The sequence below is a fragment of the Charadrius vociferus genome, unplaced genomic scaffold (assembly GCF_000708025.1).
Source record: "Charadrius vociferus isolate BGI_N301 unplaced genomic scaffold, ASM70802v2 scaffold552, whole genome shotgun sequence".
Classification (NCBI taxonomy): domain Eukaryota; kingdom Metazoa; phylum Chordata; class Aves; order Charadriiformes; family Charadriidae; genus Charadrius; species Charadrius vociferus.
In genome coordinates this window covers 242,638-253,845 of record NW_009647400.1, presented here as the reverse complement: position 1 = coordinate 253,845, position 11,208 = coordinate 242,638, and the positions used below count along the sequence as shown (strand labels likewise).

The window sequence follows — 11,208 nt, the reverse complement described above, 5'->3', positions numbered from 1 at the left end:
TTCATGAGAGTGTTCTCTTCAACTTGACAACGATGTATGAACTGGAGTCATCTCGCAGTATGCAGAAGAAGCAGGCGCTTCTAGAGGCTGTAGCTATCAAAGAGGGCGATAGCTTTAATACTCAGTGTCTCAAGTTAGGATAGATCATTTCCAACTATTTTTTTTTCCAGCAAGGCTGATTTTTTAAATTGTATATACTCTTGCTAATGTGTAAATGTGAAATAAAATCTATTCAATTATGGATATTCAGTGGCATTACTACAGAATCTGTTGTCTGTAACAATCCTATCGTTGTGAAGACATTATGCTGACCTAGAGCCAGCTTCATCCCTACAACTCTATTGCTGTTTAGTTACTCTTCATTACAGTGTACTATTTATATACAATTACTCAGATTGTTTTTATAAGAAAAACTGAATTTGACCTTATATTGTCTTGATGATTGTTAGAGTTTTTCAGTAATTAGTGAGCAAAACACATAAGCTAATTTCATCAGCTACGAGTTATTGACAGAATATCAGTATGTGTATTACAGAAATGAAATTCTGAGTGCACTTCTCTTCACCTGCTTCTGCTGTGTGTGTCTCATTTTGCCCCCATCAGACTATCGAGTATTATACCTTTGTACGTCCAGTGCTCTCAAAGGAGGTTGCTTGATAACCACCGTACCGAATCACAGCTTGGTTGGGGTTGGAAGGGACATCTGGAGGTCATCTTGTCCAACCCCCCAGTCAAGCAGGGCCACCTAAGGCAGGTTGCCCAGATGGCATGTGAGTCATACAGTCCCCCACAGTATGAATTCCCCACAGTATGAGGGACTCTGTCATCTGAATGATACCAAATGGTCTCCCTATACTTTCATGGGTTTGTGATACCATTAAATCTTTCAGATTAAAACATTTGGAATCTGGAAAGCTGTGGGTGGGAGTGGAGGATTTCTCTATTCCCAAACTAATCCTTGCTTCAGTACTTTTTTCCTCTCTCCTACTCTCTGGCCAACATCTCTACTTGGATGTTACCAGCAGATGCCACAGGGTTGTTCTAGGAACTGCTTAACTTGTGCATGTGTATTTATTTCAGCTCTTCTTACACTACAGCTGTCTTCCTCATGCCTACCCTAGAGCCTGTGGGTTCCTCTTGGTGTAGACAGGCTCCACTCCAGTATTCTGCTGGGTAGAGAAAGGAGCACTGCCCGTTAGGCAGAGCGGAAACACAACCCAGTTCAGCTCGGTTCCTCTCCTTTCCTGTTACCAAGGGAAAACCCTGTGCAGAAAGTGTTTCCCAGGGTAATACTGAGGCAGAGGTATCTAAGGGCTAAACCACACAGAGTGGAAGCAAATGGGGTGATGCAGAGCAGGACAGAAGGCAGTTATCACTGATGGGACAGTATCGGCCTACAGTGATTCTGGCATCCCTTGGAACACAGATTTTTGGACTCACGGTACCACTGTGGTATTGGTGTATTTCACATCTCTGCCCCCATTTATCCCTTCATCTGTTACTGTAAAGATTCAATCCAGATGCTCCCATTCCTTGTACATGAATACAATATATACATCTGTTCCTTGGTTTTTTTATTATTTTGAGATTTAATGTTTAGCAATTGGAGTAGATTCTTGTCATAAATCACTGCCATGGGACAATTCTGTAACTGTAATTCTTTACAGTTTTTATACCACATCCATTAATTAATTCTTACCGTCTTAAAATACCCCCACCTGTATTTTTAAGCAATAACTCCTTTTTATGCTTGTCCAACTGGAGATAGTGTACAGAGACCAAACAGTTGTCCTCAAAAATCAGGTTGTTTGAAAACTGCTGCAAGCTGGATATGCAAAAAAATGGGGATGCCTAAAAATCACCAGTCACCTTGAAAGACGTAAGCCTACAGCTTTTCTCATACAGAGAGAGAATTTGTTCCATTTTTACAGGATGTATGTGTTTTACAGGTCACACTTGCACACTGAAACAATGACTAGTTATGTACCAATCAACTGAAAAAAATGAAATCAGTCAGTATTTCTGTTTCTGGCTTGGCCTCTAGGTCCCACAGTTGGATCTGAATTAAACTGGTGCAGCGCCTGGGTACACTTCTCCTAAGGCACCGCTACTAAACTCTGAAATGAGAGATTCAGCACCACCTGCTTCACTTGGGTTTCAACACCGCTTACCTATCTTTAGTGAGTATTAAAATACAGTGAAGTAAAAGTGGTTACCTTTGCATTACTCTTTATGAGGGTTTACATTTGTGTTAAATATTCCTATGATTTTAGACAAGGTTTAACAGTAATTGGACAAATCCTCAGATTACGTTCTTATAACTGAGTTGAAATCAGTGGTGGTTTCAGTTTGTCACAACTATTAATCTGGTCCAGTATGTTACTCACTGTACTCCTTGTAAGTAATTTTAGTAGTATGTTTTCTCCAGCATAGGTCACTTTTCTTGGGCATGGGGTTTCTGAGGAGATAGGAAGACATCCTGGCATGTAACCACCATTGTTCTCAAAGACTTTGAGAGCACTGAGCAATTTACCAGGGCATGTAGTGACAGGACAAGGGGCAATGGTTTAAACAGAAAGAGGGTAGGTTTAGAGTGGACATAAAGAAGAAATTACTGATGATGAGGGTGGTGAGACACTGGAACAGGTTGCCCAGAGAAGTTGTGGAAGCTCCATACCTGGAGGGATTCAAGGCCAGGCTGGATGGGGCTTTGAGCGACCTGGTCTAGTGGAACGTGTCTCTGACCGTGGCAGGGGGTGTGGGCTAGATGATCTTCAAAGGTCCATCCCAACCCAAACTATTTTGTGATTCCATGATGCCAGTTAAAATATTTTTCAATGATATGTAAATTAATAAAACTGAGATTCCCATGCATTTAGCTGAAGGTCAGGTGTCAAGTTATGTTGTTATACTATCATCTATGCTTTCAGGAAGTTTGATTTGTCTTTTCCAATTCTAAGTGAAAGTAGCATGATCCACCATCATCCTGCATGCTGAAGCCACTTGCCTCTTTACAATCGAGGAGTAAAATGCTTCCTTTTTTGATTCAGTAGTGCCTTATACTCACTGCACATGTAAATGACAGCCTGTCTTCTGATCGGCAGGGAATAAAAATTTATGATCCCAGTCAGAGTCAAATAACCATTAAAAAAGAAACACTCTGAAAACATAATCCCCTGTTTTCCAAGTTTCTCTAAATTCTAATTCATATGTATTACTACACAGGTCTCACTTCAGTATGTTTGCTGTGTTCCTATTAGTAGAAACTTCTGCTGAGATAAAAATGCCAGTAGAGGAGACTTGGACTGGGTGACCTCTAAGATCAGTGAGCCATTAAACAAGTGACATCCTGGTAGACTTGCAGAATAATTAAAATTTAAATGCAAAGGCATATTATCACTGCTGGATGTATGCAAATTGTTAACTGTTTATAAAATGCAAGAAAGTGTGTCAATGTCACTTTATGGTTTGGATTTAACATATATACAAGTTAAGTGTTTGACTTTCCTATATCCAGCCAGTTACACATCTGAATGCTGTATATGGTGTTAAAGCATTAACGCTAAGGACAAAATTTGTCCTCAAAACATTAATTACACCAGGCAATCCTGTTAAATTCAATGAATTCAGCTGAATTTAATGAGGGTTCCCGGCGTAAATGAGGGCAGAGCTCAGTTCTAAAACACAGCATGCATGTGTCATCTGGCTAAGTGAGAAAAGCTGTGGAAAGTACAGCCTGAATGAGCTGATTGTTGTATTTGAGTCTTAAAGCTTAATGTGCCTTAACAGAAGTTTTGCATTTAAATTTCCTCTTTTATTAAAAGAGGAGCAAAGAAGCTGTACTTCAGACATTCAGATAATTACATTATGCACAGAGGCCCTGATCCTCCAAAGGACTTAAACATCTATCTGCCATTTCTAGTACCTGATGGCAGTTCAGGTGATAATGGCATCCCCTAACCAGCTGGTCATTTACATTTTCCTGGTGCCTCCGTTGGTGGACTGGACCAGTTAAATGCTCCCCAAAAGGCATGTGCAGATGTGCCCGAGACCGCACAATGGGCTTCAGCCAGTGCGGTAACATGGCCGTTCCTCCACCTACCCCATCCTTCCTGTCAGCACGAGCACTCGTGCTGCCGTGCGCAAGCTGGATGAGCTCACTGACCTGGTGGAAAATGTCACCAAGCCAGCAAACACCTTCTTCAGATTCACCTTCATCCTGAGGCACATCCTGAGGCACAAGGATGTGCTGGGAATAACCACTCCACCTGGGTAGGCTGCCAGGTTTTCTGCGCTACAGCAGTCTAAGAAGTGGTAGAGAGACAATCCTTTCCTGAAGCCTTTGCTGCAGGTGTCTTGCAAATCAAATTGGAGAGGGGAATAAGCGATGTCTGCATGCATAGCTAAGTTACGTCTGTCCTACTTATATGTCAGCTGATGTGCTTAATCAACCGCATGCATTGTAGCTGTCCAAAAGAAGATTGCAAGATGTGTGGTACCCCCCATCTCCAGTCGTATTTAGCTGTAGTGAGAAACACATTCCCTCTCAGCTTCAACTTGCAATCGAGAAATGTGTGAAAACAGAACTGAAGCATCAAATACAGATTTAAATTTATTCCAAATAGATAGAACCGCAGCAGCCAGAGTCAACCTCTCTGAGGTTGCTCAGGTAGCAACCTGGATTGCCGCTGTCCTGAAACTAAAGATGTTAGAACGAGGTGGATTTTATCCATTAGCTCATACCTGTAATATGAGCTCAAAGGAGGATGCCATACACCCCTTCCACTGTGCTTTCTACCCACTTAATAAAATGTCGGGGGAAAATATATTTTACCAGTGAGGTACTTTACATTGTAGGAACCTGCACAGAGTTTTGAGCGTTTGAACAGCAGTTCAGTAGCACCGAACGCAAATGTTCTCCAGCACTAACTCTCAGGCAACAATAGTGGAAAGCTGCTTTCCTGCATAGTTCTCCTAGTCAGCTTGGGAATTACAAATTTAAAGATTCTCATTTTCAAGGGGTGTTTGAGATGGCCACAATCCTGGTGTTAGAGAGGAACAGAAAGGTGTGGGTGGGGATGAGGACCCAGGTGCTGCCTTTCCAAACTCTTCTGGATCAACCCCTGATCCCGTCCTAGCTTTGGGCAGTCATTTGCCGATGTTTATTACGTACGAGAGTCATTAAAATGAATCCATCTGGAAGCCGGCAACAATGGCTTGTAGTTTGCTCACAAAGAGCGAAAAAATGGGATGATAGTTCCTTGAGGCAGGGAAGGAAGGAGGGAGAAGGTTCCTCTCCAGCTTTGAAAAATTGTCAGAACTGTCAGCACTAAATTGAAAATACTGAAGTTAAAAGCTGCAGAATAGAATTACTAGAGCTGTTTATAAAAAAAAAAAAATAAAGAAAAAAAAATCCACGATTTGCAGAGCAGGTTGTGAGCAAGTAGTTCAGACGCTGGCACGCGCTCCAGTGGCAGGCAGCAGGACTGAGCCCCAGCCCAGCCCGGGGCTGCAGCAGCAGCCTGCGCAAAGCCCAGCCGCCGCTTTGTGTCCCCTTGCTACAGCAGCACCGAGAACAGCTTCCCTCTTTCCCACCCGCTTTAAGTTGCCTGAATCATTTGGGAGAAAAAAAAAAAAAAAAAAAAAAAGCCTGAGGGTGGACTCAAATCAAATTTTCCAGGCTCAAATGCCTGTGATCACAGGGGAAACAAGCGCCCAGAGCACGGCGTGGCTGCTCAGGGCCGTGTCGATGAACAAAGGCAATCCTGGAGCATCACAGAGGCACGGAGCACAACCAGCCCAATTTTCTACCAGGCAAATACAGCTCATTGACAGGCACAACAGTCATTTATTGGTACCCTGACAAGCAGCGTAGAAGGCAATGAAACAGAGGGGCACTTTTCAAAATTAGCGCAGGTATCTCAGAGAGAAGTGCAGTGGGGGGAGCCAGCATTGAAAGAGGTCCACAGTCCTTTAATTGCTCAATCTTTCCCCAAGCATTCTGGGTTTTGAAATTTTGCTTCTTGTCTTATCTGGGTATTTATACAGTTAATAAAAAATGAGAGCTAGTGACTCAGTCACATACATAAAAAATAGGTTTTTCAAACTGCAGGTATAGCAGAGTATCTTTTTGCAAACACACAAAATGTTTTGGGAATCACTATAAAGTCACAATGAGTGCAGCAGATCAGATCAAATCTGGATCTTTGAGCTAGGAATATTCTAATTGTAACACTAATTCATCCCCCAATTAGGTGATATGTTTATTTAGCTTCAGGAAATAGAAGACAACTGGCAGTGACGCTATTTTGGGGAGAGGGGAAGGAATCTGAGAATTTCTATAATTTTTGCAGGGAAGACTCCCAAACAGATGATATAATTTTTGAGCATAGCACAAGTCAGGTCCACAGCCTCTGCCTGGCCAAATATCTAAATCCGTGATTCAGCTGCTAGGGATATTCTTCAAAGCAGTGCTCAGCTGCCACCTCGGTCTTTATGTGCAGTGGCGTCTGCTGACTGATATTAAATGATTGCCTTTGTAAGGAAACTGTCCCTACACATAAGTTCCTAGTTCAGGCTAAATCCTGGAGTCAGAAACCAGGCAGCAGCCTGTTCTGCCAGCAGGACCCGATGCTCTGAGTGCATGATTTTATACCTGTCAAGTTCAGCAACCAGGACAGGCAGCTCCTGGCTCCTGCAGCCGCTGGAAAGCAGCACAGCCCCCGCTCTCGCAGGGCGAGACACCCCTCGCCGTCAGCATTTCCTGTCACCCAATTGTAGGCACCCCTAAGTGCCTGCTGTGGATCTTACTAGTTAACTACCAACTCGCTGTGAAATATCTTTGCATTAAGGTATCCCACCAAAGACGCTTGGCCCAGGACATGTAACAAGGGAGTGCAGCATCACAGCTTTTGCAGACACCTATTTGCCCACCTAATTTATTAAAAATCCTACTGACCATCCACAGTTTGCTTTGAGTCCCCTTGCAGTGAAGGTCTCTCAAGGTGGTCATAAGAAACTGAGGTATATGCCACTTGGGAAAAGTTTGGATTAATGTGGAAAATAATGCATAGGTACCAAAAAAGCTATCTTCAAACCCCTCAATTCAGTACCATTTCTCCAACTTTTTCTTTTTTTTTTTTAAACTCTAATCCTGGAGCAGTTAAAATATTCCCCTTGCCTGAGTTAATGCTGCCAACGTGATGCTGCTGGAACCACTTACATAAATTTTCATACTACATCAATGCACCAAGATTTTCCGCTAGCTGCAGTAACACAGACTCATGGTTTTGGACCAAAAATCGATTTCACTTTGCACTTTTAGATATGTGGCGGGGGGGTGGGGAGAAAAGAAAAAACAAACACTAAAAAATTGCCATGAAAATAAATGGTGGTTTTCATCTGAAGGAACGGTGTGTTCTCCCTCCCCTCTCTCCACTCTCTGGAGTGTTTTCTATTAATATTAACATTTTTTTCCGCCCAGCTGTTTCCTCCCAGTGTAATCTCCCATGTAATCTCTTCACAGGTGTAGAATCTTTATACTAGCCCCAAATTGCTTTTTTCCTGGCTGACAAAAAACACTTTGGGAAAGCAAAGCTTTCATCCTTTCAAAGACACCTATAGCACTAAAGGGCACGGACTCAAAAGCGTTGACAGTAAGACCCCACAAGCCCCCGCCACCTCTCTGTGGCAGAATGCATTGTGCTATCAAAATGATGAACGATCTTCAGCGGGGTGATCGTGTGTTATTCTTGACAGCCAGGAGATGGGAGCTGTACTGGGTGTATATATTCCTCCAGAGAGGCAACAAAACAAGGTGGTTCAATCCTGCTTCCCAGGTCACATCCGACATCAGCGAGCTGTTGAAAGCAATCGCTGCGGGCAGCCGCTTTACTGTCCATCCCTCATCACAGCCTCCAAACTGTAAATCTCTCCTGAAGAGAGTGCGTTACCTGGTCTCTCTTCCCAGTCGCTGCCCTGGTCTGTTATGGGTTGGCTGTGCTGTAAATGGGGTTCCCGAGAGCCCACGCTGCTGCCTCCACTCCTCCTTTTGCAGAGAGAGAGATCAAAATGCAGAGACCCATAAGAGGAATGAACAGTCTCGTGCTGACTTCTGCTTAAAAAAAAAAAAAACAACCAAAAAACCAGAGAGAAGACATATTCAATTGGGTACCGGGGACTGCTATCAGCAGCAGGAGAAAGCAGTCATTTTACTTTACACTCGCAAACACAATTTTCTATGGCGTAGAAGTCAAAGGAATAAAACTTGCCGCAGGCAATAACTGTCATTTATTCCTGTAGCTGTACCTTGAAAAATCCCCTAAGTTTACTCTGGGGCTGGGATGCCCCAGTGTGCTGTGCAAGAGGACACTCAAGTGCTCCTTCCAGGCAAGAGGTATGCAAACCCCTGAACAGATGAGACGCATGACACGGCACAGCACAGCATCCCTATGAGCCTACCTGATGTCTGTCTGACTGTCGCTAAACCTCGTATTTGCGTGTAACACTGATTTTTCAGCCAAGCTTATGAACCATGGCACAAAAACCAGTATAAGCTGAACGGCGCGCTGGGAGGGCTTGCATTTTGCAAGCGTGTGCTGTGCCTGCACCCCCTCCCACAAACTGAGCCCCCACTGGCAGTACGAAGGGTCGGCTGTGTCCCTGTATCTCATCTAGCTTGCAACCCAAGACCCTAAGGCAGGAAAGATGTGCCTTTTTCATTCACCCTTTCCAACTTTTAAGATAAATGCTAGTACAATTTCACTTCAAAATTGCGACTTTGTTTTGAGAAGCACTTACAGCACGCAAGCACCTAGACTTGGTTAAAAGTCATGCTGCTACAAAGCGAGGGAAACGTTGCTGCCTGCTGAAGGGCTGTACACACACCCACAGGGAAGAACAGTGGGAAAGTCCAATTATCTACTGTCTGCTACATTAGGAAAATTCAGGTAAGCCTAAGTCTCAACTTCTTTCTAGAGTCATGTTTATTCAGGAAACTGCAAGGCAAGAGCTTGTATCGTATCTGGCTGAAATCAGCACACAGGCTGCAGCCAGCGCAGAGCCCGTGCTCTCATCATACATTGCGCGCCAGAGCAAGCAGTACATCTGCCCAGCCGATCTAATTCATCATCGTAAAGAGCAAATTCATACCAAAATGCTTTGGTGCTCATTGCCGAGGAGCTACATGTCCTGCGTAAGCACAAGGCATTTACTGGAAACTAGACCAGCACGTCTAAGTCTACTCTCCTCCATCTCACAGCTGAAGCAGCTGAGACACACCGCTAACGATTCACCCCCTCGTCACAGAGCAAGTCAGTAGCAGCACAAGGGATAAAAGCTGATTAACAATTACAGTAACACTGTTGTTCAATGTGTCCTTAATGTCAGCACAAGAAAAAAAAAAAAGCCCACACCCAAGTCAAAGTAATTTTATTAATAACTCACTCGAGCAAATTGCTACATTTTACTGAGAGAAAACCACAGCTTTATGTACCAAGGCAGAACCAGGGAAGCTGCATACTGAAATGCCGATTATGCAAATTTATCTTATGAACATTTTTAGACAAGAATGAAGGAAGGTTTATTTTCTTTAATTAAAAACTGAATCCTACATAGTTCATTAGCATGGATCCAGAGCAGAATGAATATTAATGTAGCCCACCTCTCCCAATTCCACCTGCCAGAAATATCAAGAAAAAAAAGGTTAGAAAATGGATTTCTGAGCAACTGCAAATGCAACTGGCTAAAGTCACTGCAAGGCTGCTGGCATCTTTGAAAGGTCACAGTGATCGGGGAAATCTTTTTGACCAGAAAAAGGCAAATGATACTGCCACCTTCGAAAAGGTGAGAAAGAGGATCTGGGGAACCACAGGCTGGGCAGCCTCCCTTCAGTCCCCGGGAAAATTACGGAAGAAGCTATTATGAAAGCCGTTCCAGGCACAGGAAACACCAGGTGATGGGGAACAACCAGTCAAGGCCAATTTACCAAGGGCCCATTCTGCCTGCCCAGGCTGACTGCCATCGAGGAGGCAATGGCTGGCTCTGTGGCAGAGGGGAAAGAGCAGACGTCATTGGCCTTGACCACAGCAAGGCTTTCAACAGCGTGTCCCACAGCAGCCTTATCCGGACCGCGGATAAGAACTACAAGGTGGGCGGAAAAACTTCTGGACCATCGGGCTCAAAACAGTCGGTGGTCCAAGTCTGTCAGGTGGTTACAAGCAACATTCCATAGTCAAAACTAGGGCAAATCATGTGAACATCTTCGTTAACAACTTGAGGTGCAGAGAGCCCAGATAAGGACACCGGTTTGTCTGTCCTGGAGAAGAGAAGGCTGAGAGGACACCTAACTGCAGTTTCTCACTACAGAAGGGACTGTGGAGAAGACAGAGCCAGACTCTTCTCAGGCATTCAGTGAAAGGGCAAGAGGCAACAATTGCAAGCTGTGACCAGGGAGCTGGCCGTGAAGCAGAAATGCGTGCCCATGAGAGCAGCTAAGCACTGGAATGGGCGCTCAGACAGGCTGGGGAACCTCCACCACTGGAGGTTTCCAGACCTCCAGGTTTTGAGCAACTTGGTCTGACTTTGAAGTTGGCCTGGTACTTTGCAGGAGGTTGGACTAGATGATTTCCAAATGACCTTTCAACCTAAATTTTTCCATGATTGTGTAATTCTAAGTGTATATGTAAATAGAAGTCTAATCAGTGAAAAGCCACCAGTCACATTTATTCTGCCAGGGCCTCAGGCTGTTCCACCTGTCAGGTCTCAGATACCATTACTGTGCTTCTTCAGCCAAAAACTTCATATACTGCTTCCGAGCAGGAAAATCATCAGCCGGCCTGTTGTATGCTGTCCAGACGGGTTCTCCAACGAATAGCCTCATTGCCTTCACATAATTCTGTCAAAGAATAAGAAGTCACAAGTAACTTAAGAGTTCCTCTCCATTAGATCTTAATTCTGATGTTAACAGTTTCATTTGCACTTCTGCAGCGATTTTTGAAACCATTTCAAGATGGACTGAAAGCTTCACGTGTTCCAGAAAATTGTGCCACTATGCTGCCATTCCTACTCCCAGCTACTGCAGTGGAAGATTTTGCACCTATGCAGTGACACGTTGTGTCACAACCAGTGTCTCCAGGTCAGGCAGAGACAGTACTTCTCCCCTCCTCTCCTACTCGGCTCTCCCCTCCCCTCCCCTCACCCCCCTCTGCG

At 44.1% G+C, this 11,208-nt stretch overlaps 2 protein-coding genes across 2 annotated transcripts in view; one reads left to right on the top strand and one right to left on the bottom strand.

Annotated features, from left to right (window-relative positions):
- The window catches only part of LOC104282074 (trafficking protein particle complex subunit 12-like), a gene marked incomplete at its 5' end in the record, with an annotated part of 24,476 nt that extends 24,235 nt beyond the window's left edge, over positions 1-241 (top strand). The window contains 1 exon segment of the mRNA XM_009880141.1: positions 1-241. This exon segment is cut by the window's left edge and continues 14 nt beyond it. Within this exon segment, the coding sequence (XP_009878443.1) occupies positions 1-143 (143 nt within the window).
- A 10,433-nt stretch (positions 242-10,674) lies between these two features.
- Positions 10,675-11,208, bottom strand: part of ADI1 (acireductone dioxygenase 1) — a 4,129-nt gene continuing 3,595 nt past the window's right edge. The window contains exon 4 of the mRNA XM_009880140.1: positions 10,675-10,894. Within this exon, the coding sequence (XP_009878442.1) occupies positions 10,772-10,894 (123 nt within the window). The 3' untranslated portion in view covers positions 10,675-10,771. The remainder of the gene's footprint in view (positions 10,895-11,208) is intronic.